The sequence below is a fragment of the Nycticebus coucang genome, chromosome 15 (genome assembly GCF_027406575.1).
Source record: "Nycticebus coucang isolate mNycCou1 chromosome 15, mNycCou1.pri, whole genome shotgun sequence".
NCBI classification, from domain to species: domain Eukaryota; kingdom Metazoa; phylum Chordata; class Mammalia; order Primates; family Lorisidae; genus Nycticebus; species Nycticebus coucang.
In genome coordinates this window covers 72,911,866-72,936,916 of record NC_069794.1, presented here as the reverse complement: position 1 = coordinate 72,936,916, position 25,051 = coordinate 72,911,866, and the positions used below count along the sequence as shown (strand labels likewise).

General features: G+C 38.6%; 1 protein-coding gene across 3 annotated transcripts in view; it reads left to right on the top strand.

Annotated features, from left to right (window-relative positions):
- The window catches only part of MIPEP (mitochondrial intermediate peptidase), a 224,634-nt gene that overhangs the window by 54,736 nt on the left and 144,847 nt on the right, over window positions 1-25,051 (top strand). For all 3 annotated transcript variants that reach the window (XM_053563469.1, XM_053563467.1, XM_053563470.1), the window contains exons 11-14: window positions 17,212-17,365; window positions 19,842-19,919; window positions 21,621-21,825; window positions 23,353-23,462. In XM_053563469.1, the coding sequence (XP_053419444.1) occupies window positions 17,212-17,365; window positions 19,842-19,919; window positions 21,621-21,825; window positions 23,353-23,462 (547 nt within the window). The remainder of the gene's footprint in view (window positions 1-17,211; window positions 17,366-19,841; window positions 19,920-21,620; window positions 21,826-23,352; window positions 23,463-25,051) is intronic.

Here is a 25,051-nt window from a genome sequence, read left to right as displayed (position 1 = left end):
AACCCTACCTCCAGCTCGTGGAGATTGCTCATCTTTGTACCATCTCCATAGTTTTGCCTTTTCTAGAATGTCATATAATAGGAATCATAGAATACGTAGCCTTTTCAGATTGGCATTTTTTCTCTGTGGTGTGCATTTCAGGTTTCTCCATGACTTTCTGTGGCTTGATAGCTCATTTATTTTTATTGCTGAATGATATTTCATTGTCTGGGTGTGCCACAGTTAGTTTATCCTTTCACCTATTGAAGGAAATCTTGTTTGCTTCAGGTTTTGTTAGTATGAATAAAGGTTCTATAAACATCCATGTCCAGGATTTTTGCTGTGGAACATACATAAGTTTTTCAACTCATTTGTTTAATGCCAACGAGGACAATTGTTAGATTGTAGGATAAGAGTATTGGTTTTGTGAGAAACCACCAAACTGTCTTCCAGAGTGGCTGTACTATTTTGCATTCTCACTAGCAATGAATGAGAGTTCCTGTTGCTCAATGTTTTGGATTTTAGCCATTCTATCTATTAGGTAGATAGTGATATCTCTTTGTTGTTTTAATTTGTAATTCCCTGATGGCATATGATGTTGAACATCTTTGCATATGCTTATATGCCACTTGTTTGTTTTCTTCGGTAAGGTATCTATTCAAATATTTTATTTTTTTTTTATTAAATCATAACTTTGTACATTGATGCATTTAGGGGATTCAGTGTACTGCTTTGATATACAATGTAAAATGCTTACATTAAACTAAATAACACATCCATCACAATTATACTCATTTCTTAATAGTTTTGAAATGTACAATTGCATCATGCACATTAGGTGAGGTCCCCCCAAATACCCTCCTTCCTCCCCTCCCCTCTCTCTCCCTTCTTTTCTACTTTCTGGACTACAGTTATGTTTTGCCATTCATATCATATGAATATATGTAGGTGATTGTATATTGATTTCATAGTAGTATTGAGTACATTGGATACTTTTTTTTCCATTCTTGAGATACTTTACTAAGAAGATTATATTCGAGCTCCATCCATGTAAACGTAAAAGATGTGAAGTCTCCATCTTTTTATGGCTGCATAATATTCCATGGTGTACATATACCACAATTTGTTAATCTGTTCATGGGTCTGTGGGCACTTGGGCTGTTTCCATGTCTTGGCAATTATGAATTGGGTTGCAATAAACATTCGGATGCAAATGTCTTTGTTGTAAAATAATTTTTGATCATCTGGGTATATACCTAGTAGAGGAATTGCAGGATTGAACGGTATGTCTACTTTTAGTTCCTTGAGTGTTCTCCAAACTTCTTTCCAAAAAGGTCATGTTAGCTTGCATTCCCACCAGCAGTGTAGAAGTGTTCCCTTCACTCCACATCCACACCAACATCTGTAGTTTTGGAATTTGTGATATGGGCTAATCTTACTGGCGTTAGAGGATATTGCAAAGTAGTTTTGAATGGCATTTCTCTGATGATTAAGGATGATGAGCATTTTTTCATGTGTTTGTAGGCCATGCGCCTATTTTCATCAGAGAATTTTCTGTTCAAGTCTCTTGCCCATATAGTTATTTGTTCTTTTCTTATTGATTAGTTTGAGTTCTCTGTAGATTCTAGTTGTTAGACCTTTGTTGGAAGCATAACCTGCAAGAGTCTGCTCCCATTCTGAATGTTGTCTGTTTGCTTTACTTACCGTGCTCTTGGCTTGCAAAAGCTTTTTAGTTTGATCAGATCCCAGTGATGTATTTTTGGTGTTGCTTCAATTGCCCGGGGAGTCCTCCTCATAAAATATTCTCGCAGGCCAATTTCTTCAAGTATTTTCTCTGTGCTCTCTTCTAGTATTTTTATAGTTTCATATCTTAAGTTTAAATCTTTTATCTATTGAAAATAAATTTTTGTTAATGGTGAAAGGTGGGGGTCCAGTTTCAGTCTTCTACAGGTCACCAGCCATTTTACTCAGCATCATTTGTTAAATAGGGAGGTTTTCCTGCACTGGATATTTTTGATAGGCTTGTTGAAGATCAAATGACTATGAGGGGCTGGGTTCATCTCTTGGTTCCCTGTTCTGTTCCATAACTCTACCTCTCTGTTCTTACGCCAGTGCCATGCTGTTTGATCACTATAGATTTGTAGTATAGCCTGAAGTCTGGTATCATGATACCTCCTGATTTGTTCTTATTTCTGAGTAATGTATTTGCTATTTGATGTTTTTTCTGACTCCATATAAAATGAAGTATTATTTTTTCAAGTTCTGTAAAGTATGCCAATGGTGCTTTAATATGGATTGCATTAAATCTGTAGATTGCTTTGGGTAGTATGGACATTTTAACAATGTTGATGCTTTCCAGCCATGACCATGGAATGTTTTTCCATTTGTTAACATCTTCAGCTATTTCTTTTCTCAGACTTTCATAGTTCTCTTTATAGAGATCTTTCACATCCTTTGTTAGGTAAATTTCCAGATATTTCATTTTCTTTGGCACTACTGTAAATGCCAAAGGAATAGAGTCTTTGATGATATTTTCAGTTTGACTATTGCTGGCATATATAAAAGCTACTGATTTGTAGTATTGATTTTTATCCTGAGACACTGCTATATTCCTTGATCACTTCTAAGAGTTTTGAAGTTGAGTCCCTGGGATTTTCCAGGTATAAGATCATATCATCATCGAAGAGTGAGAGTTTGATCTCATCTGACCCTCTTTGGATACCCTTGATTCATCTTCTCTTGCCTTGTGCGATGGCTAAGACTTCCATTACTATGTTGAATAGCAGTTGAGATAGTGTGCATCCTTGCCTTGTTCCTGATCTGAGTGGAAATGTTTTCAATTTTATACCGTTCAATATAATGTTAGCTGTGGGTTTGCTGTAGATGGCCTCTATTGGTTTAAGAAATGTCCCTTCTATGCCTATTAAGTGTTTTGATCATGAAAGGATGCTGGATATTATCAAAGGCTTTTTCTACATCAATTGGAGAATCATATGGTTTTTGTTTTTTATTTTATTGATGTGATGTATTATATTTATAGCTTTGCGTATGTTGAACCAAACCTGTAACCCTGGAATAAAACCAACTTGATCATGGTATATAGTTTTTTTGATGTATTGTTCAATTCTATTTGCTAAGATCTTATTGAATATTTTTGCATCGGTATTCATTAATAATATTGGTCTGTAATTTTCTTTCTTTGTTGGATCCTTTCCTGATTTGGGGATCAGGATGGTATTTGCTTCATAGAATGTCTTAGGAAGTATTCCTTCTTTTTCTGTGCTTTGGAGAAGGTTGTATAATATAAGTACTACTTTCTCTTCAAAGGTTTGATAAAATTTGGATGTGAAGCCATCTGGTCCCAGACTTCATTTTAGGGAGATTTTGTATTATTGATGCTATTTCAGTGATAGATATGGGTCTATTCAAGATTTCTAATTCTTTCTGGTTGAGTCTAGGAAGATGGCATGCTTTCAGGTATTGGTCTATTTCCTGCAGATTTTCATATTTCTGGGAATAGAGATTCTTATAGTAATCATTGAGGATTTTTTTAATTTCTGAGGTCTGTTGTTATTTCACCTTTATGTTTTCTGATAGATGATGTTAGAGACTTTACTATTCTGTTTCTGGTTAGGTTGGTCAAAGGTTCATCAATTTTTTTAATCTTTTTAAAAAATCAACTTTTTGTTTTATTGATCTTCTGAATGATTCTTTTGTTTTCAATTTCATTTAATTCTGCCCTAATTTTGGTTATTTCTTTTCTTCTGCTGGGTTTGTGGTTAGAATGTTCTTTCTTTCCAGTTGCTTGAGATGATCCATTAAGTTGTTGGCTTCCTCTCTTTCTGTTTTCTTGATGATGGCTTCCAATGCTATAAATTTCCCTCTTAGGACTGTATTTTCAGTATCCCAGAGGTTTTGATAATTTGTTACTTCATTATCAATTTCTTCCAAAAATTTGGTGATTTCCCTCTTAATTTTGTCTTTGACCCAGGTATTATTCAGCCTAAGATTATTTAGTTTCCATAACTTTCTTTGAGTATGAAAATTCCTGTTGTTCAACTGTTATTCCATGGTGGTCTGAGAAGATACAACGAATAATTTCTATTCTTTTAAATTTTCTGAGGTTAGACTTGTGTCCTAGGATATGATCTATTTTGGAGGATGATCCGTGGGCTGATGAGAAGAATGTATATTCAGTTTTATTAGGATGAAATGTTCTATAGAGGTCTGTAAAGTTCATTTGTTCTGGGGTCAGGTTTAAGTCTAATATTTCTTTGTTTAGTTTCTTCTTGGAGGATCTATCCAAAACTGTCAAAGGGGTGTTAAAATCTCCAACTATTACGGTGCAGAAAGACATCAGGTTGTTCATATCCATTAGGGTTTGCTTTATAAATTGAGAGCATTCTGGTAGGGTGCATAAATGTTAATTATCGAAATATCTTCATGTTGGTTGTTTCCCTTGACAGATATGTAATGACCATCCTTATCTTTCTTTATCTTTGTTAGTTTAAAGCCAATTTTATCTGCAACTAAAATTGCAACCCCTGCATTTTTGTGGTTTCCATTTGCCTGTATTATAGAAGTCCATCCCTTCACCCTGAGTCTATTTTTATCTTTTAAAGTAAGATGAGATTCTTGTACACAGCAGATATCTGGTCTCAGTTTTTGTATCAGTCAGCCAGCCTGTACCTCTTTAGAGGACAGTTTAAGCCATTCACTAATTGACAGAATTGATAAGCCTGGTTGTGTTTTGGGTGTCATGATTTTCAGATGTCCAGTGGACATTTTTAATCCTTTCACCACTGTGGAAGTTGTGTTTTGTTCAAAAATTTCTGGGTGAGTTTACTTTGGAGGTAGAGCATTGCGCTGGTCATTATGGAGGATGGGTCTGACAAAATCCTGGCAAGCTGGTTTAGTTATGGCAAATTTCTTCAACTTTCGTATGTCATGAAAGCATTTGATTTCTCTGTCACAATTGAAACTGAGTTTAGCTGGATACAAGATCCTAAGCTGGATGTTGTTTTGTTTTACGAGACTGAAGGTCTATAACCATCTTCTGGCTTGAAACGTTTTGGCTAAGAGATCTGCAGTCATTCTGATATTTCTACCTTTGTAGGTGATGCTTTTCTTACGTCTGGCTGCTTGCAGAATTTTCTCCTTTGTCTTAAGTTTGGCAAAGTTAATCACAATGTGTCTAGGAGATGCTTTATTTGGATTGAGTCTTGCTCAGGTTCTGAAACTGCCTACTATCTGAAGTTATATATCTCTTGCAATGCTTGGGAAATTGTCCTGCACAGTCTCTTGGAGTAGAGCATCTGTACCTTTTGGACCATCCTCCTCTCCTTCAGGAATTCTTGTAAAACGAATGTTTATTCTTTTGAAGTGATCCCACAACTCTCTCAGGGAATGATCAGTTTTGCTCTCCATTTGTCTGCATCTTCGAGCATTTGGGAATGTTCTTCGCATTCAGAGATCCTTTCTTCTGCTTGGTCAGCTCTATTACTGAGGGATCCTACTGTATTTCAGAGCTCCTCAACTAACTTTTTCATTTCCTTGAGCTCTGCTATCTCTTTTTTCATTTTGTCCATATCTTTGGTGACTTTATCTTTGAATTCATTTTTTTCATGAGACAACTTTAGAACTACTCTTTGGAATTCAATTTCTATCTTTTCTTCCATTCTATTTATCTTGTTTGCCATCCATATTCTGAATTCAATTTCTGACTTTGCTGCCATTTGTCTATGCATGGCATCTTCAGTTGTATCTCCTTTGTCAGTTGTATCTCCTTTAGGGGGTAGGAGATGATCTATTCATGTTATTCATGTTGCCAGAGTTCTTCTGTTAGGTCCACACCATGTTTATTTTCCATTATTTGGTTATTAGAACTGATAGGGTGAGGTTGAATTGGGGTTCCCAGGTAGTAGAGATAGCCCCTTACCAAAGCACTAGGCTTTGCAACTTTGTAACGGGCCTTCAACCTTACAAAGGCCTGTTTCAGAGTTTTGACCAGAAGCTGTGAGGATTTGCTTGGTGAGATAGCGCAAGCTAGCTCTGTTTTGATGTCAACCAACCTCTATCCTATCCTAAGAAGCCATAGTATTAGGTTTAAATCTTGGCTGTGAAGATATACAAACAGCTGCAGTGTCCAGCCCTCCCCACCCCCACCCTTCAGTTCTTTTCCATTGGAGCACTTTGAAGGTGAACCTCAGAATGACCCTGGGTGGACAGCCCCAGACACAAGTTCCAATTAAATTGTCTTAGGCAATGCAAACCCTGCTCAACAGAGAAGGATTCAAGGGTCTCCAACAGCACAGTTGGTCTCAAGGATCCATGCCCCCACCCGCAAGACTCAGTCCACACTGTTGTCAGCTTCTCTGCTCACAGGCACTGTTGGATCCAGGGGCCATGCCCCCACCGACCAGTCTCTGTCCACACCTATCTAGCCAATGTTTGCCAGACCAGTTGGAGTCAGGGGACCATGCCCCAGCCCGCCAGTCTCAGTCCACTGTATGGCAAGCCTCTGTTTACAGGCTCTGTGGTAGTCAGGGCACCACGCCCCACCCCCAGGTATCAGTCCTCACCCGGTAAGCCTCTGCTTACTGGCCTGTTGAGACTGGGACCATGCCCTTTTCCTCAGGTCTTGGTTCACACTCAGCAAGCCTCTGCTCAAGGGTTCTATTGGAATCAGGTTTCAGTCCATGTCTGGTAAGCCTCTGTTGGCAGGCCCAGTAGGGGTTAGGGACCAATCCTGCCTGCCAAACTCAGTGCACATGGGCAACTACTCTCCTGCTGTGGGTGCCATCATAGCTGGGGGTTCTGCACCCTGTCCCTCCAGACACAGCCCCAGTTAACGGTCAGTACCACCAGTGGCCTGGCATAGTAGTAATCAGGGGACTGCTTCTCCTCCTGCTGAGTGTCCCTTTCTTCCCACACCCTCTTTCTTCCCCATTAGTTACAAATTCCGTCCTAGTGGTTGGTGGTCCACACTATGTCCAGATCTCTCAGGAAAAGACCAAACACTGCACTCTGCAGGGGGCAGAACTGCAGACCACTATGTGAGGGGAGAAGGGTGGACTGGGTGTTTGGACTTGTGGAGGAAAATATCTGTTCAATTTTATGCCTTTATGTCTAGGTTCCTAAGTGGAACTTCCTGGAAAAAGAGACCTGGTATTTAGCGGCTCTCTCCAGTGAGGTAAAATGAGAGGTGTTTTGTTCCCTGCTTGCTCACAGATAGTCTGTGGGGGGAGAGGGGGGAGGCTCGTGCTTGGGGGAGGGCTCTCCTATCTTCTAGTCTATTGTCCTCGTACCTGTAATTTGTTTTCTTTAATGCTCTTCCTTGGAGTTACAGCTTGCCGAACTTATTTCTTGGCTCAGCTCCCCACCTTTGGCTTCATAGAGTCTGATTCTGTCCAGATTTTCTCCCTCTGGTCAGGAGCCTCTGCTGAGGGTCGCTACCAGTCCACCATCTTCCCAGAATTCTTACCTGGGTACTCCATTTCCCAGCTTCAGGGATGTCCCACTGTCCTCCCTACAGATCTCTCCTGCAGGTGACAGGATGATGGAGGCTGCTGCATAGACAGCTGGGATCTCTAGAAGATTGACCACCTGAGAGGGAGCCCCCAGCGCAGTGCCCAGTGCCAGAGGCCCAGATCTTTTGTTTACATTTTAATTTAGTTGTTATTTTGTTATTGTTGAATTTTAAGAGTTGAATTTAAGTGTATATTTTTGATACCAGTCTTTATCAGATATGTATTTTGCAAAGATCTTCTAAATTTCATCTCCCTGGCTTATCTCTTCTACTTTACAGTATTTTTGGCAAAGTGGACGTTTTTAATTTTAGAGAAATCCAACTAATCAACTTTTTCTTTCATGAGTTGTGCTTCTGTTGTCATAATCTAAAAGGTCATCACCTAATCTAAAGTCATCTAGATTTTCTCCTAAGTGCTTTTCTGGGAGTTTTTTTGTTTGTGTGTTTGTTTTTAACTTTTTCCTTTTTCCAAAAGTAACACCTTAGGTACTATGGACATTTTAACCATGTTAATTCTTCCCAGACATGAGCATGGTATGTTTTTCCATTTGTTAACATTTTCAGCTATTTCTTTTCTTAGAGTTTCATAGATCTCTTTACAGAGATCTTTCATGTCCTTTGTTAGATAAACTTCCAAATATTTCATCTTCTTTGGGACCACTGTGAAATGAATAGAGTCCTTGACTGTTTTTTCAACTTGACTGTTGTTGGTATACATAAAGGCTGCCGATTTATGGATGTTGATTTTGTAATCTGAGACGCTGCTGAATATAAATGTTGTAACACAATAACTAAGAAAATGCTGTGAAGGCTATGTTAACCAGTTTGATGAAAACATTTCAAATTGTATATAAAATTACCACATTGTACCCCATGATTGCATTAATGTATACAGTTATGATTTAATAAAAATAAGTAAATAAAAGTGAAAAAAAAGAAGCAAAAGTTGAAGGACAATTATAAAAGGTATAACATAGACATAATGGAATTATTAGAGGGAGGGGAGAGGAAAAAAAGAAACAGAAGAAAGATTTGAAGTAACAATGGCTGAGAAGTTTCCAAATTAAAGATAGATATTGAACAATAGATCCAGAAAAATCAGAGAACACCAAGTGGTATAAATACTTCCCTCAAAATACATCTTAGTATATCATATTTAAACTGCAAAAAATCAAAGACAAACAAAATAATTCAGAAAAAAAATCACCTTACTTGTAAAAGAACAAGAATAATCACATTAAACTTTTCTTCAGAAACCATGAGAATAGAGAGTAAAGTGAAATAATTGTAAAGTGTTGAAAGAACAAACACCAGCCTAGAATTCTGCATTCAGCAAAATTACCCTTCAAAAGTAGAAAAATAATGTCTCAGACAAACAGAAACTAATGGAAAGTGTCACTAGTAGATCTGCCTTGAAAAACAATGTTAAAAGAAGTCCTTTAGAAACAAGAAAAATTATATAGATTAAAATCTTGTATTTTTGCTGGGTGCAGTGACTCATGCCTATAATCCTAGCACCCTGGGAGGCCAAGGCTGGTGGATTGCCTGAGCTCACGAATTTGAGACCAGCCTGAGCAAGAGCGAGACCTTGTCTCTCAAAATAGCCAGGTGTGGTGGCATACACCTGCAGTCCCAGCTACTCAGGAGGCTGAGGCAAGAGAATCACTTGAGCCCAAGAGTGTGAGGTTGCTGTGAGCTGTGACACCATGGCACTCTACGAAGGACAACAAAGTGAGATTCTGTCTCAGCAAAAAAACCAAACTTTTATCTTTATAAAGAAAGAAAGGGCATTAGACAAGTAGTAAATGGAAGGCAAAATAAAATTTTCTTCTTAATCTAAGAGATAAAAAGTTTCTTCAAAATAATAATATCAACAATATATTAGGTGATTGTATTACCTCATGTCTTGGTCATGAAGCAATGTTATATGAGGTTTGGAAGGAAGAATAAAGAATTCATTGTTAGGCAGGGTGTGGTGGCTCATGCCTATAATAACTAGCACTCTGGAAGGCTGAGGCTATGGATTGCTTGAGCTCAGGAGTTTGAGACCAACTTGAGCAAGAACAAGACCCCATCTCTACTAAAAACAGAAAAAATTGCTGGGTGTAGCAGCAGGTGCCTATAATCTCAGCTCCTAAGGAGCCTGAGGCAAAAGGATTGCTCAAGCCCAGGAGTTTGGAGTTGCTGTCAGCTATGATGCCATGGCACTCTACCCAAGGTAACAGAGTGAGATTCTGTCTCAGAGAAGAAAAAAAAAAAAAGAATGCATTGTTACATTATAAAATACTTGTACTATCCATGAAGTAGTATAATACTATTTGAAATTAAACTTAGAATACTTGTAAATATATATTACAAACTTTAGGACAACCGCTAAAAAAAGTGAGAAGAGAGGAAAGAAAATGGAATCATATATAATGCTAAATTAAAACCATAAAAAGGAAGAAAAGAGTGGATAATAAAAAAAAAAGGCAAATAAAATCAACAACAAAAATGCAACAAGTAGAAAGTAACACATTTGGTAAATATTAATCAAGTTTATCACTAATCACTTCCAATGTCAATAGTCTAGATCCAACAATTAAAAGACAGAGATTGTCAGACTGTATTAAGGGGGGAAAAAAAGACCCAACTGTGAAAATACAGATTTATGACTAAAAGTATAGGGATGGAGAAGATATACAATGTTGACAACCATGGAAAGAAAGTTGGAATAGGCTAAGTGTACGGCTTATGTGTAGAATCCTAGCTCTCTGGGAGGCCAAGGAGGGAGGATGTTTTGAGGCAGGAGTTCAAGATCAGCCTGAGCAGCATAGCAAGTCTCCCATCTCTACAAAAAATAGAAAAATTAGCCAGGAATGATGATATGTGCCTGCAGTCCCAACTACTCAGGAGCCTGAGGCAGGAGGATTTCTTAAGCCCAGTAGTTTGAGGTTGCAGTGAGCTATGATCATGCCACTGGCCTCATGCCTGGCCAATAAAGCAAGATCTTGTCTCAAAAAAATTAAAAAAAAAAGAAAGAAGAGTAAAAGAAAGATGGAATAGCTACCTTAATTTTAGTACAGACTTCAGAGAAAGAAGGATTATTAAAAATAAAGAGGGACATTACATAACAATAAAGAGGTCAGTTCTCCAGGAAGACATAACAATCCTCATCATGAATGAGCCCAACAATAAAGTGTCAAAATACGTGAGGCAAAAACTAATAGAAATGCAAGGAAAAATAGATGCATCCACTATTACAATGAAGACTTCAACACCCCTCTATCAGAAATCCACAGACTCAGCATGCAGAAAGTCAGTGAATTGAACTCATCAGCACCATCAATCAATTGAATATAACTGATACTTACAGACCACTTCATCCATCCAACAACAGTAGCATATACATTCATCTGAAGATAACACAGGACCTCTACCAAGACAGACCACATTGTGAGCCATTAAATACACTCAACTAATTTAAAAGAACAAAAATAATACAATGTATGCTCCCAGATCAAAATGAAATTAATCTGGAAATAATAGAAAGATAGTTAAAAAATCCCTAAGTATTTTGAGACTAAATACCACATTTCTAAATAAATATAGGTCAAATAATAAGTCTCAAGAGAAATTTGAAAATACTATGAACTAAATGTGAAAACACAACTTACCAAAATTTATGGGATGCATTTAAAGAAGTCCTTAGAAATTTATAGCAAATGCATGTATTAGAAGAGAATAAAGATCTAAAATCTATAAACTAAGCTTCTACCTTAGAAAGTTAGGGGAAAAAACAGCAAGTTAAATCCAAATGAAAAACAAAGAAAAACATTAAAAGTTACAGCAGAAATCAATGAAACTGAAAATAGGAAATCCAATAGAAAAAGTCAAAAAAAAAAGAAAGAAAGAAAGAAAAGTTGGTAGCTGGTTCTTTGAAAATACCTACAAAATAGATAAACTACTAGCTAACCTAACTCAAAAAAAAAGGAGAGAGAAGACAAATTACTACAATCATAAATGAAAAAAGAGATATCACTACTAATCCCACAGGCATAAAAAGATAATAAAGGTATATTATGAAGTATGCAATGACCACAAATTTGGTAACCTACATGAAACAGAACAATTCCTAGGAAGACACAATCACCAAAACTCAAGCAAGGAGAGAATATAAACACACCTATATCAAAGAGATTGAACCAATAATTAATAAAATTCAAAACGGAAAGGGCGGCACTGTACCTCAGTTGGGTAGGGTGCAGGCCACATACACCGGGGCTGGCGGGTTCGAACTTATCCAGAGCCTGGTTAAAAAAAAAACAACAATGATAACTTCAACAACAATAAAAAATAGCTGGGCATTGTGGCAGGTGCCTATAGTCCCAGCTACTTGGGGAGGTTGAGGCAAGAGAATCACCTAAGCACATTAGTCTGAGGTTGCTGTGAGCTGTGATGCCAAGGCATTCTACCCAGGGTGACAGCTTGAGATTCTGTCTCCAAAAAAATAAAAAAAAAATTCAAAACGGAAAGCAGTAGGCTCAGATGGATTTACTGATGAGTTCTACCAAACCATTAAGAAAGAAATTATATCAATTCTCTACATTCTCTTCCAGAAAATAGAGCAGAGAGAACACTTCCTAATTCATTCAGTGAGGTCCGCATTACACTAATACCAAAGCCAAAGACATCAGAGAAAAAGAAAAACTGTAGACTACTACTCTCTCATGAACATAGATGCAAAAATATTTTCTCAAGAAAATATGTCAAATAAAAAAATGTATAACATAAATTAAACAACATAACCAAGTGGGATTTATTCCAGACATGAAATTCATTTGAAAATCAATTAATGTAATTCATCAGGCTAAAGAAAAGTCATGTGATCGTATCAATAAATATAGAAAAGGCATTTAAAAAATCAACATTAATTCAGATATAAACTCTCAGGAAACAAGGAGAGAGACTTCAACTTGATAAGAGCATATACAAAATAACCTATGTCAAATACATTATCCTTAGTAAAAGAAGACGCCTTCTCACTAGGATCAGGAACCAGACAAAGATGTCCATTCCTACCACTCACTTCCAACATCATATGGGAAGCACCAGATAATGTAATAAGAAATGTAAATAAACCTGATACAGATTGCCAAGAAAAAATAAAGTTGTCTTTGTTTGTGAGTGACGTGATATCTATGTAGAAAATCCCGAAGAACTGCAAATGCTTTCTTATATACAGCAATGAAAAACTGAAATGTGAAATTTAAAATACATTTTATATTAGCATCAAAAAGAGAAATATGTATAAATCTATAATAATAAAAAATGTACAAGACCTATGTGAGAAAAACTATAAAACACGTTAAGGAAAAAAGAAATACCACTTTTCTAAATAAATAGAGGTTTGAATAAATGGACAGATATTTCATGTGCATGGATAGTAAACACAATATTATCAAGGTTTTTGACAAAGGAGCAAAGACAATTCAATGGAGGAATGATGTCTTTTCAATACACAGACCCTAAGACAATTGGACATCCACATGCAAAAAAAGAAAAAGAATCTAAATGCAGACTTTATACCTTTCACAAAAATTAACTCAAAATGGATCACAAACCTAAATGTAAAATATAAAAATATAAAATCCCTAAAAAATTTTTGAAGGTGTTCCTTTTTTAAAAAATTTATTTATTATTAAATCATAGCTATGTACATTAATGCAATCATGGGGCACCATACACTGGTTTTATATACCATTTGACATATTTTCATCACACTGGTTAACATAGCCTTCCTGGCATTTTCTTAGTTATGTGTTAAGACACTTATATTCTACCTTTAGTAAATTTCACATGTACCCTTGTAAGATTGCACCATAGGTGTATTCCCACAGGGAATTACCCTCCCTCTGCAGGGCTATGACCCAGTACCCTCCAATGAGCAGATGCTCTAGAGGTTTGAACCTGCCTGAGTCACAGACAGATCTTATGTCTCCTTGACCAGGCCTCCACACACTGCCACCATCTGGCAGGGGAAGGTGAGGCCTGACAGCCTCAAGTGGTTAATGGAAGTTGGGGCAGTTTGGTTCACTCAGTTACAACCCTGCCCCTGATTGATGTTGCTGACACTTATATTTGTACAGAATTTGTGATTCTGTCCTGGCTATATTCCCCAACAGACCAGGTGCCATTTGAGTTCACAGAAACTGCAACTTGGCCCCAGTCTGTGCCGCTGCCCAGAGCTAGTGTTTCTGTTTCCCTTGCAGTCTGTGTTGGGGTGAGTGCGGTTAGAGCTTGCCCTCAGCTTTCGGTTTCCCACCTGCCTTTGTTTCAGCTATGATCCCCTGAGGGTGCATCTTAGGCTCAATAAAGCAGCCCTCTGGTGCAGCCCCACCCTGGGAGTATGCCGTTTCTGCCCAGGCATCTTCAATTCTCCACCCAGGCTGGTACCACCTCAGGCATACTCCTTGCTCACAGGGTCTGTGTTACCATCCCAGATCTATTCTGCCAGCATCTGCCACCAGAGAAGATGCCTGGCTTTCTCCAGTTGCCCAGAGTGACGGAGTGTCCTTCCAAAATATCCCCAGGGGTGTGAGCCCTATGGTTCCCACTGCTGCTGCTGCTCTGTGCCCGGGGGCACCGCCTTTCCCTTTCCCGGTTCCTTCAGTCCACCGTTTTCTCCATACCCTTGTCCCACAGAATCGTCACAGACCTGCAATAGCCCATGCCCTGTCCATACCTCTTGAGAAAATGCCCAAGAATCTGGACTCCATGGGGCATAGGCTTCCAGACTTCAGGGTGAGAGTGGAGGGGAGTGCTGGGAATTCAGAATTACAGTTAGACAATATAAACAGTTTTATTCAGTTTTATGCCTGGCAGGAGTTTGCCATGGAATCCTAGTAGGGGAAGGAGGTCTGGTTTTTAGAGAGTCTTTCCCATTGGGGAAAATTGGAGGACGTTTGAACTTTGCTTGCTTGTTTTTAGAAAGTGTACTGTAAGCCGTTCTCATGGGGGAGGGGACTCCTGTCCGCTTGCCGATGGATTTTGTACCTTTTGTTTGTATCCTTGGTGTCACAGCTTGCCAAAGCAGTGTTGATGCGTGTTCTTCAACCTTTTCTCTTGGCTCAGCTCCAGACCATCAGGTTACTTGTTTTGTCCTTTAAACTCCTTCTGGACGGGAGCCTCTTTGGAAAGCTGGCTCTATGTGACCTCTGCCCGCTGTCCTTTAACTTTTGCACAGTCTCTTCAGTAGTTTTCATTCCTTTTCTTCTTTACTTTTCCATGTAGAAGTTTCCACTGGCATTTCTTCAAGCTCACTGATCCTTTCCTCAGCCTTGTCTAGTCTACTGATGAGCCCATCAAAGACGTTCTTAATTTTCATTGCAGTGTTTTTAATTCTGGCATTGCCTTTTGATTCTTTCTTATGTTTTTTCTTCCTTGTGTGTACATTATGTGTTCTTGAGTGTCATCTACCTTTAGAGCACTTAGCCTATTAATTATAATTGTTTTAAATTCATAGTGTGAAATCCACAGAATCTACCATCTTGGCCATTTCTGATGCTTGCTGTGTCTTTTGAAACTGTATTTTTCATCTTTTAGTATGCCTTGGAATTTTTCATTGAAAGCTGGACATGATGTACCTAGATGTACGAGGTAGACTTTGGTGTGAAGTTTATCTGGCTAGAGGTTAGGCTGTGTTACTTTAGTAGCTGTAGTGTCAGAGGCTAAGCCTTTCTCCAGTGTCCTTGTTTTTGTCTTTCTGTTGCTTTTCATTTCCCTTCTTAAAGAGTTCTTTCAGCTGTGCTCTCTATTGTTGTACAGGAACAGTATTGATGATGTGGGAAAATGCAGGGTGACGAGATGCATTCTGTAGTCCAACGATGAGGTCTTGGTTTGTTATTGAGCCTGTGCAAGTGGCTATGCCCTTCATAAGCGCTTCTCAGGGCTCCCTCCCTCCTCAGGTGAGGGAGGAGTGTGCAGGATGCTTGGGCTGGGATCTCCCTTCCTGTAGGTTGGTTAGGCTTTGGTCAAGTTGTTCTGGGGGTAGGCATTATTAAAAGAACAGGATGCTCTGGTATATTTTAAAATAATGACTACTTCCCCCTTCTTCCTGCAGGAAGTATGAGGGAATTTTTTTGATTTTCATTGTGAGACACCCTGGTAGAGCTCCTTGAGGTAAAACTCACTTAAGTATGGGATCCCCTCTATTATCAGGTACCCTTAGAGCTTTTAACTCTGAGACTTGCCTACTCAGAGCCTCTAATAATTTGTCAGTTGTAGTTCCCACTATCCCGCTTTGGCACTAATTTCCATGGGAGGTTTCTGCCCTGGTATGAGGTGGTTCTCCATTTAGGTTTTCTGTCTGCCTGCATTTCTGATTTGGGGGACAGCAGTTTACCCTGTGACCTCAGTTCTCTGCTAAATCTGAGAAGATTGTTCATGTTCATAGCTTTTTTACTTGCTGTTAGGATGAAGTGGTAACTTCCTTGCTTGCTGGACTAGAAACCTAAAGCCTGATTACCTCTTTTATTACAGTTTGTTTTCTCCTCTCTTTCCATGGTGTTCCTTTCTCTTAGTTCTCTAATAGCTCTAACTTGTTCTCCTCTGTCTGCCTTTACACCCCTTCAGGTAGAGGACAGTGGCACTATCGTAGCTCACAGCAAACTCAAACTCTTGGGCTCAAGTTATCCTTTTGTCTCAGCCTCTTGAGTTGCTAGGACTACAGGCACCCACCACAATGCCTTTCTATTTTTAGTAGAGATCTCATTAGGAGTCTTGCTCTTGTTCAGGCTGGTCTTAAACTCCTTAGCTCAAGGGATCCACCTGCCTTGGTTTCCCAGGGTACTAGGATTACAGGTGTAAGCCACTGCCCCCAGCCATATATCTTTAAATACGGGTGGATATAAAGTTCATGGGAAATTTAAAATAGTTCAACATAGTAAATTGCCCAGAAACTTTATGTCCACCTGTATATAAATTTGTATATATTCTGTGAATCCCAGAAAATGGCAATATAAGGAGCACCTATAATTGTTTTAGAGCCATTATTTTTGTCTGTGGTTATAATTTTGGCCTGACTTATCACATATTTTAGATTTGCTTTGGTTTATGATGGAATATATAGGACATTACAAAAGTCATTTTAGGGTGAAGAATAATTAACTTTACCAGTTATTTTGTCCTTAATTTAAGATATATAACTATATACAGGCAACGTAAGATCTGATTGTTTGTATTCAGACATGTTTTTTTCATAAATGAAGTTTTACAAAATTAGAACTTAGCATGCCTCAGGATATTTATTTGTTTAATATTTATGTGCTATAAGTCACAACTTTTTAGAATATTACTCATAAGGTGAGGTTCACCATTGTAAGTAGAACTGGTCAAATTTTGCATGTAAGTGTGTATAAAGTAGTGTGTGTGGTGTGGTACTTGAGGCAGAATGCTTAATTGGGTCAGTGCAAGACTAAGTAACCTGAAGGGGACAAAGGTCAGGGCACAAAATGGCTGTCGTAATTACTATATTCCTGCTAATACTAGTCATAGATATTATTCTTCTGAAGAAAACTGAGTCTTAAAATAATACAAATATGCCTTTATGTGTGAATCTTTTTTAAGATACCATAATCCTAAATACTAAATGAAAAATTAACTGAATTTACTTTCAACAATTGAAATAAACAAAACTGCTATTGAACCTCTCTTACTTCTCTTAGGTATAACATTGAGCCCAGTTTATATTGCCCGTTCTTCTCCCTTGGAGCATGCATGGAAGGCTTGAATATTTTGTTTAACAAACTGTTGGGGATTTCATTATATGCAGAGCAGCCTGCAAAAGGAGAGGTGTGGTGTGAAGATGTCCGAAAACTGGTGAGCCTCCCGCTTAGCCTAAAGCAGCATGCTTTATTCTTTCAGTTTGGGAGTGAAGTCTGTAGCACTGTCACCTTTAAGTTAACTTTGCTCTGGTTGAGGTGTGTCCTATCTAATTTCTGTTTCACAAAAGAACTACAAGTTACCACTTTTTTTTTTTTTTTTTGAGACAGAGTCTCACTATGTTGCCTTCAGTAGAGTGTCATGGTGTCACAGCTCACAGCAACCTCAACCTCTTGGACTTAAGCAATTCGTTTGTCTTAGCCTCCCAAGTAGCTGGGACTACAGGTGCCTACCACAATGCCCAGCTATTTTTTTCTTTTTTTGGTAGTCATCATTGTTGTTTAGCAGGCTTGGGCTGGGTTCAAACTTGCCAGCCCTAGTGTAGGTGCCCGTGCCCTAGCCATTGAGCTATAGGTTCTGAGCCACAAGTTGCCACTTGATTTAGGGCACTGTATTAAGGATCTAAATATATTCATAGGAGAGTTAGTTCTCTAAAATAAAAAATTTTAGGAACCTGGTAGAAGGTTGAGTCTTAATATATGCACCTTCATATGTTCATAAATTATAGTTATAGAGAAATTTATCAATATTTTTCATATACCTTCAGTGCAAAGTGTCCCTGTTGATTACCAGCACTGCATTTTGCCATGTAAAATGTGCTCCTATGTGTAATGTGCACCCACATTTTTTTCGCAAACGTTCAGGAATATACCCTTCAGAAAGTGGCCACATCTTGCCAGGAAAGATTTGTCTGGTGAAGGCTAACGCTATCCTGGTAAACTGCAGATGACACCACCCTCCCACACTCACCCATTCTGTGAAGGCTGCCCCTTCTTCTCTCCTGGGAACCCTTCCCTCTCTGCCGTGTTGGGGGCCACAGCTTGAGATATCCATAGATGGAGCTGCTGGGGCAGGAACTTCTGAGGCCACTCAGCCCGCAGGCATCTAGGCAGGTCCCTGGGGCCTATACCGGGCTCCCAGTTCCCTCTGCATGTCTGGGCCTCAGCCCTCACCCTGCATAACTGAGGCCTTCCTGGCCAGCTCCTTTCCACTGCCTCCTCCCAATTACGGTGCTCGGGCTCTTTCCCACTGGACCTCGGATCCTGCAGCACTGGAACCCCATGTGCCCTGTGGGGCCTAAAAAGAGGGTGTGGCAGCCCTAGGAGGCCTGCTTGGCTCCCCTTGCTCCCAAGCCATACTGCCCATGTATAATGTGTATGCTTATTTTTCTTTAAGAAATTTGGGCAAAACAGCATTATACATGACAAAATACGTTATTCCAAAATCCATTGCACTAGCTATCTTTCTTTCCAATCCCCTACCCATGTTGTAGGGACTTATATTTATATCAGATTATTAATTTATAGCCCATGTTCGGATTTATTTGAATTCTTTGATAATAACCTCAAGCCTAGGGTTCATCCTTTACCCATTAGGACCCACTTTATTTGAGATATGAATATTTTAAATTTTCCCTCATAAGAGTTGAGGCTTTATTGAGCCACTAAGGCTTTGTTTGTTGTGTTGTTTCATTTTTGCTTACATGCTTACCACACTCTGATTTCTTTTTTACCATATTTTAAGAAATATAAAGTATCTCATTATCTCTTGGGCCATGCTTTGTGAACACAGAATAGGTGTGTGATGGGATTGAAAGGAGAGTTGGGGGAGGGTGTTTTATCACCACAGTTACTTACCTCAGTGTCTGTTTGAATATTACCAACTTCCACAAAGGATAGAGATTGAGGAAAACTGGTAACAGGACCCTGCAAGGACAAAATGCAGGTGATGAAGAGGTTGTACCCGATGTGCAAAGTGTGAGCTTCGCCAGGGCAGCCATGCTGTATGTCACCTGTGTTTACTGCTGTACCCCAAATGCCTTGAACTGTTCCTGGCACCAAGTAGGTGCTTAATGGATGTTCATTGAATGAATGAACATATGCTTGCAGTAAATTTCAAAGCACAAAATTGGAGTTCTCTGGGATACAGTCATCAAGTTCTGGAAAGACAAGGCAAGATAGAAACTAGTGGTAGGGTCTTTCCTTTAAGCTGTGCTTCTTTTCTAGGCCCATTTTGGAGAAGGAATTAAGTAATGATATTACAGATTTTCAACTGAAGCTGGGAGTTGCATTTTGTGGTTTTCAAATTCAGGGGTTATAATTTGCATGGGCGTATACCATTGAGGGTTGGCAGTCAGGACAAAGAACCCCTATGAGGAGGACTTCCTCTCCTGGACACAGAATTCCCAAATCAGAGTCATTCGAGAGGTGGAGCAGAAGAGAGGAGGATTAGGGGGAAAGAGAATTTATCTTCAGATACTGTGGGATGTGGCAGATAATTAAAATGTTTACATTTATGACTATAGATGTTTAATATATAGATTCTTGTGTCAGGGGTTCTTTTTGTTTTTGTTTTTTACTTTTAGAGTGTCTGATGGCATCATTTACCACTAAATTTAAGATTTTTTTTCTAGGCTGTCGTTCATGAATCTGAGGGATTGTTGGGGTACATTTACTGCGATTTTTTTCAACGAGCAGACAAACCACATCAGGTGATCCTTTCTTTATTCACTAGTTTCTAGAAGTGATCAGCTGTTCATTTGTAGTAATGTGAACTTTATATAATTTTTATAGTCCTACAATATTTAAACATTATTAGTGATGGTTACTGTTAATATTATTTAAACATTATTAGTGATGGTTACTAAATATATAAATCTGAAATTAAGGTAGAATTTAAAAATAAAAAGATTGTAGAAATAATCAAAACCTGTATTTTTCATTTGTATCTTGGGTCATGGTATTTGTGATAGTAATAATGGTAACTGACTTTTTATGAACCCTTAATTTGTTCATAAGACATCAGTCTTTAATGTTCATCTCAACCTTTATAGACATCAGTCTTTAATGTTCATCTCAACCTTTTGACTAGGTTCTAATCTTATGAGGAAACTGAGGCCAGAGAAGTTAAAGTACTTGCCCAGAATCACATGGATAAAAGTGCTAGGATTTGAAAGTGAACAATCTGAGTAGAGCCCCAGCTCTTAACTCCTTTCCATACTTGACAGTGAACTTGCAGAAAATATGTCCATATGGAAATCTTACCAGCCACCAGTTAGTTTCTCACATGGAAGACGCGAGGCTCCCTTCCCTTCCTTTATTAGCTGTATAGCAGGCTTGCCAGTCAGCCAGCTTCAGTACTTTTGTGCAGTTTAATGAGCTCAGGGTACAAGTTGTAAGAGAAATAATGATACCTTATATTTATAGTGGTTCACAATTTCCAAAGCATTTTAATAGATGTGAGCTTCTGATATCTGGACAGCTACTATGGGATTTGAGAAGGTAGCAATGTAGAGTTGAGGCTTGTAGAGAGAAGCAAATCATGTTCCAAGATGAATTGGCTAGGGAATGTCAAAAGTGGGACCAGAGTTCCGGTTATCAGACTCTGAGTCTATGTTCTTGGTCTTTGCCTGAACGGGTGACAGCGATTCCACTTCCATGTTTCAGAGCCCTGGGCTCAGATCAAAGGTGCAACAATTCTAGCTAGGTGTCCTTGGGCATGTTGCTTAATGTTTCTAACACACAGTTTCAGTTTTCTCATCTGAAAAGTGAGATACATCTGTTCTTAGGGTTGTTATGAAGAGTGAAGTGATACAGTGCATGTGAATTTCAGTGTAGTGCCCATCCCAAAATAACTTAGTCCAGATTCTTTAGAATCCCCTGTCTGGAGCTGATCACGTCTAAGGGAGGAAGACAAGAAAGTATCTCTTTGTGCATTATCTGATACATAATAGATATCAAAATTTAGTATCCCTTCCTGCAGTAGCTGATGTCTGTTCCTTCCCCTGACTTGTAAATATCTTGAAGGCATGGACCCAAGCTCTTAGATGATGATGTTTCTAGCATCTGGCACATCAGTTCAGTGTATGGTTTTAGGATGAATTAATAAATCAGTGAATATAAGATCAATGTATTATTGGTGTTTTAAAAACTTAAAATTTTAGCAAAATAGTTAGCACCAAGATAGAATTATGTGAGGGTGTTCAGCATACCCCCTGGGTGAAGGGCTCAACTACAACTTGAAGTTACCTTAGAAGTGAAAACAGTGTAACCTAAACATTTGTACTCTCATCAATCTGAAATTTTAAAAAAAGTTTGAACCCACACACTTTGGCGTAATTTTATATTCATTATATTATAATTTTATATTCATTAATGCTTTGTTCTCCTTTTATATTTTCTGATTATCAAAGGATTGCCATTTTACAATCCGAGGAGGCAGATTAAAGGAAGACGGAGACTACCAACTCCCAGTTGTAGTTCTTATGTTGAATCTCCCCCATTTCTCCAGGGGTTCACCAACTTTGTTAACTCCTGGAATGATGGAGAATCTTTTCCACGAAATGGGTCATGCTATGCATTCTATGCTGGGACGCACTCGTTACCAACACATCACTGGTGAGCCATGAAGAGGGCTATTATTTAATACAGTCTTTTTAAAACACACATTTTCATTTCAGTTGTGAAAGGGGCTTTTTATTTGGAAAATCTGATTGTTTAATAATGTCCCATAGTCCTTTATCTAAGATTGCCTCATCTTTTTTTTTTTGTAGAGACAGAGTCTCACTATACCGCCCTCGGGTAGAGTGCCGTGGCGTCACACGGCTCACAGCAACCTCTAACTCTTGGGCTTACATGATTCTCTTGCCTCAGCCTCCCGAGCAGCTGGGACTACAGGCGCTGCCACAACGCCCAGCTATTTTTTTTGTTGTTGCAGTTTGGCCGGGGCTGGGTTTGAACCCGCCACCCTCGGCATATGGGGCCGGTGCCCTACTCACTGAGCCACAGGCGCTGCCCTAGATTGCCTCATCTTGTCCTTGTCATTGTTATGCAACATAGATCTTCTGATTTTTTTATTCTGTCTTTCAAACAGCTTTCACTAAGAAATAAGTTTCAATTGTCTTATTTTTGGAGTTTATGCCCTTTTTATATTTTATTGTGTTTTGTATAGAATTTAAGTTTGTGGCTTTATGCATGCATATGGGTAAGTGAATAAATATGTATTTTCCTAGTACATAGCACAGAGTTAGTGAGGGAATAAGTGTATGGATGTTGACTCTATTTACCAAAACCATTTAGAACACAAAATACAGCATATTTTAAAAGTATGATGAAGTACTTTTAATTTTTCTTGTAGTTTTCCTTATATAAAATTATAGTTCTGTTTTGTAAACTTACATTAAACCACCTGTCAATGTGGCCATATTTGATGGTAGTAGAGACTTTCCTCTTAATTGTCTTATCTCTAAGTCTTAGAGTCATGGTCGTATGTAGCCAGCATTAGAGCATCTGGTAAATTGTTGGTATCTAGTATTTATTAACTAAGTTGACACACCCAGTATTTCAGGGAGAAGATATTTGGAAAGTTTGTAGATAGTCCGAACAGAATCATAAAATGCTACCTAAAAGTTCTTATAAGATTTGTTGCTGTAATAATTTTGAATTTAAAATATTGCTTTTTTTCATCAAGGATTGACTTTGTTACTAAAACCAATAAATGAATAACATAAAGTACTTTTAAAACAAAGGAAGTATCGATAAAAGCATTAGGTAATGGAATTCAGTGAATTAAATACAAATGCTATATTAATTTTAAAAATATTTTAATTGGTGTTTCACGTATAGCTAGGGTAGATGAAGATAGGTTTGTTTGTAGAGGGTGTGAGCCATTGCTTTATAAGGTGTTTTAGCAGCTGTGCAAATATTTTGTTTTACTTTTGTTATAAAGGAAAATATATAGGATTATAATAAACTTTTCTGCAAATATGTACAATAATTTTATAGAAGTGAAATATTGATTTAATGAATTAAAGCTTATAGTTCATCAGAAGTTCAAATAAAGTTTAAAAGAGTACATAAAAAGTAAGATAAATATGTTGATTTGATTCATGCCAACTTTTTTCCTTTTTTTTCTCTCCATTTTAGGGACCAGGTGCCCCACTGATTTTGCAGAGGTTCCTTCTATTCTCATGGAATACTTTGCAAATGATTATCGAGTGGTTAACCAGTTTGCCAGACATTATCAGACCGGGCAGGTAGAAACACTAATATTTTCATGTTGTTCTTTGGATTCTGATAGTGGGTTTTTGTGACCTGCCATCATGTTGAACTCTTTCTGCCTTTTCAGAACTCTCATGCTCTTCTGCATCATAGCTCACAGCAACCTCACACTCCTGGCTTCAGCTGATCCTCTTGCCTCAGCCTCAGCTGGGACTACAGGCAACTGCCACAACACCCAGCTAGTTTTTCTATTTTTATTAGAGATGGGGTCTTGCTCTTGTTCAGGCTGATATGGAATGCCTGAGCTTAAGCAGTCTACCTGCCTTAGCTGCCCAGAGTGCTGAGCTTACAGGAGTGAGTTACTACACCCAGCCTTTTTATTTTCTTTTTAAAGACACAAGGTCTCACTCTATCACCCAGGCTAGAGGGCAGTGGTGCAATAATAGCTCATAGTAACCTGCAACTCCTGGGCTTAAGCAATCTTTCTGCCTCACCCACATGAATAGGTGGGACAATAGGCGCTTGCCATCATGCCTGGCTAATCTTTAAAAGTTTCTTGTACAGATAGGGTTTTACTCTATTGCCCAGACTGGTCTCAAACTCCTCTTCTGAAGCAATCCTCCTCCCTCAGCCTCCCAAACAACAGATTCCTTTTCTGATGTTTTTTTCCTCATTTCCTTATTTTTCCTTTTTCCGGATTATAGTGTTATAGTGCTAGCATATAGTTATGTATTGAAAAGTAGCTACCCCTTTCAGCTGGGGACTCCATCTTCCAGTTATTCTCCAAAATGATGTACACAAAGGGAAAGAGGAGAGGCACCCAATGCATGTCCTCTAGGCCTTTTAGAAAACATGGAGTTAGTTCCTTTGGCCACATAATATGCGAATCCACAAGCAAGGTGATATTGTAGACATCAAGGGCATGGGTACTGTTCAAAAAGGCAGGCCACACAAATGTTACCATGGCAAAACTGGCATTGTTGTAAACAAACAAGTTAAGGGCAAGATTCTTGCCAAGAGGATTAATGTTCATATTGAGCATGTTAAGCACGCTAAGAGCTGAGATAGCTTCTTAAAATTTGTGAAGGAAAATGATCAGATAAAAGCCAAAGAGAAAGGTACCTGGGTCCCTTCTCTGGTTCCACCCAGAGAAGCACACTTTGTGAGAACCAACGAAAAGGAGCCTGAGTTCTTGGAACCCATTCCTGATGAGTTCATGGCATAATAGGCGTATAGCATAGTACACAGGAGAACAAGAGAACCAGGTGAACAGGAGCATAAAGTGCTAGAACCCATTCCTCATGAATTCATGGCATAATAGGTGTATAGCATAGCATGCAGGATAACCAAGAGAACCAATAGAATAGGAGCATAAATTGCTGGAACCCGTTCCCTATGATTTGATGGCATAATTAGTGTACAAGTAGTGTGTAGGATAACCAAGAGAACCAACAGAACAGGAGCATAAAGTGCTGGAACCCGTTCCCTATGATTTGATGGCATAATTAGTGTACAAGTAGTATGTAGGATAACCAAGAGAACCAACAGAACAGGAGCATAAAGTGCTGGAACCCGTTCCCTATGATTTGATGGCATAATTAGTGTACAAGTAGTGTGTAGGATA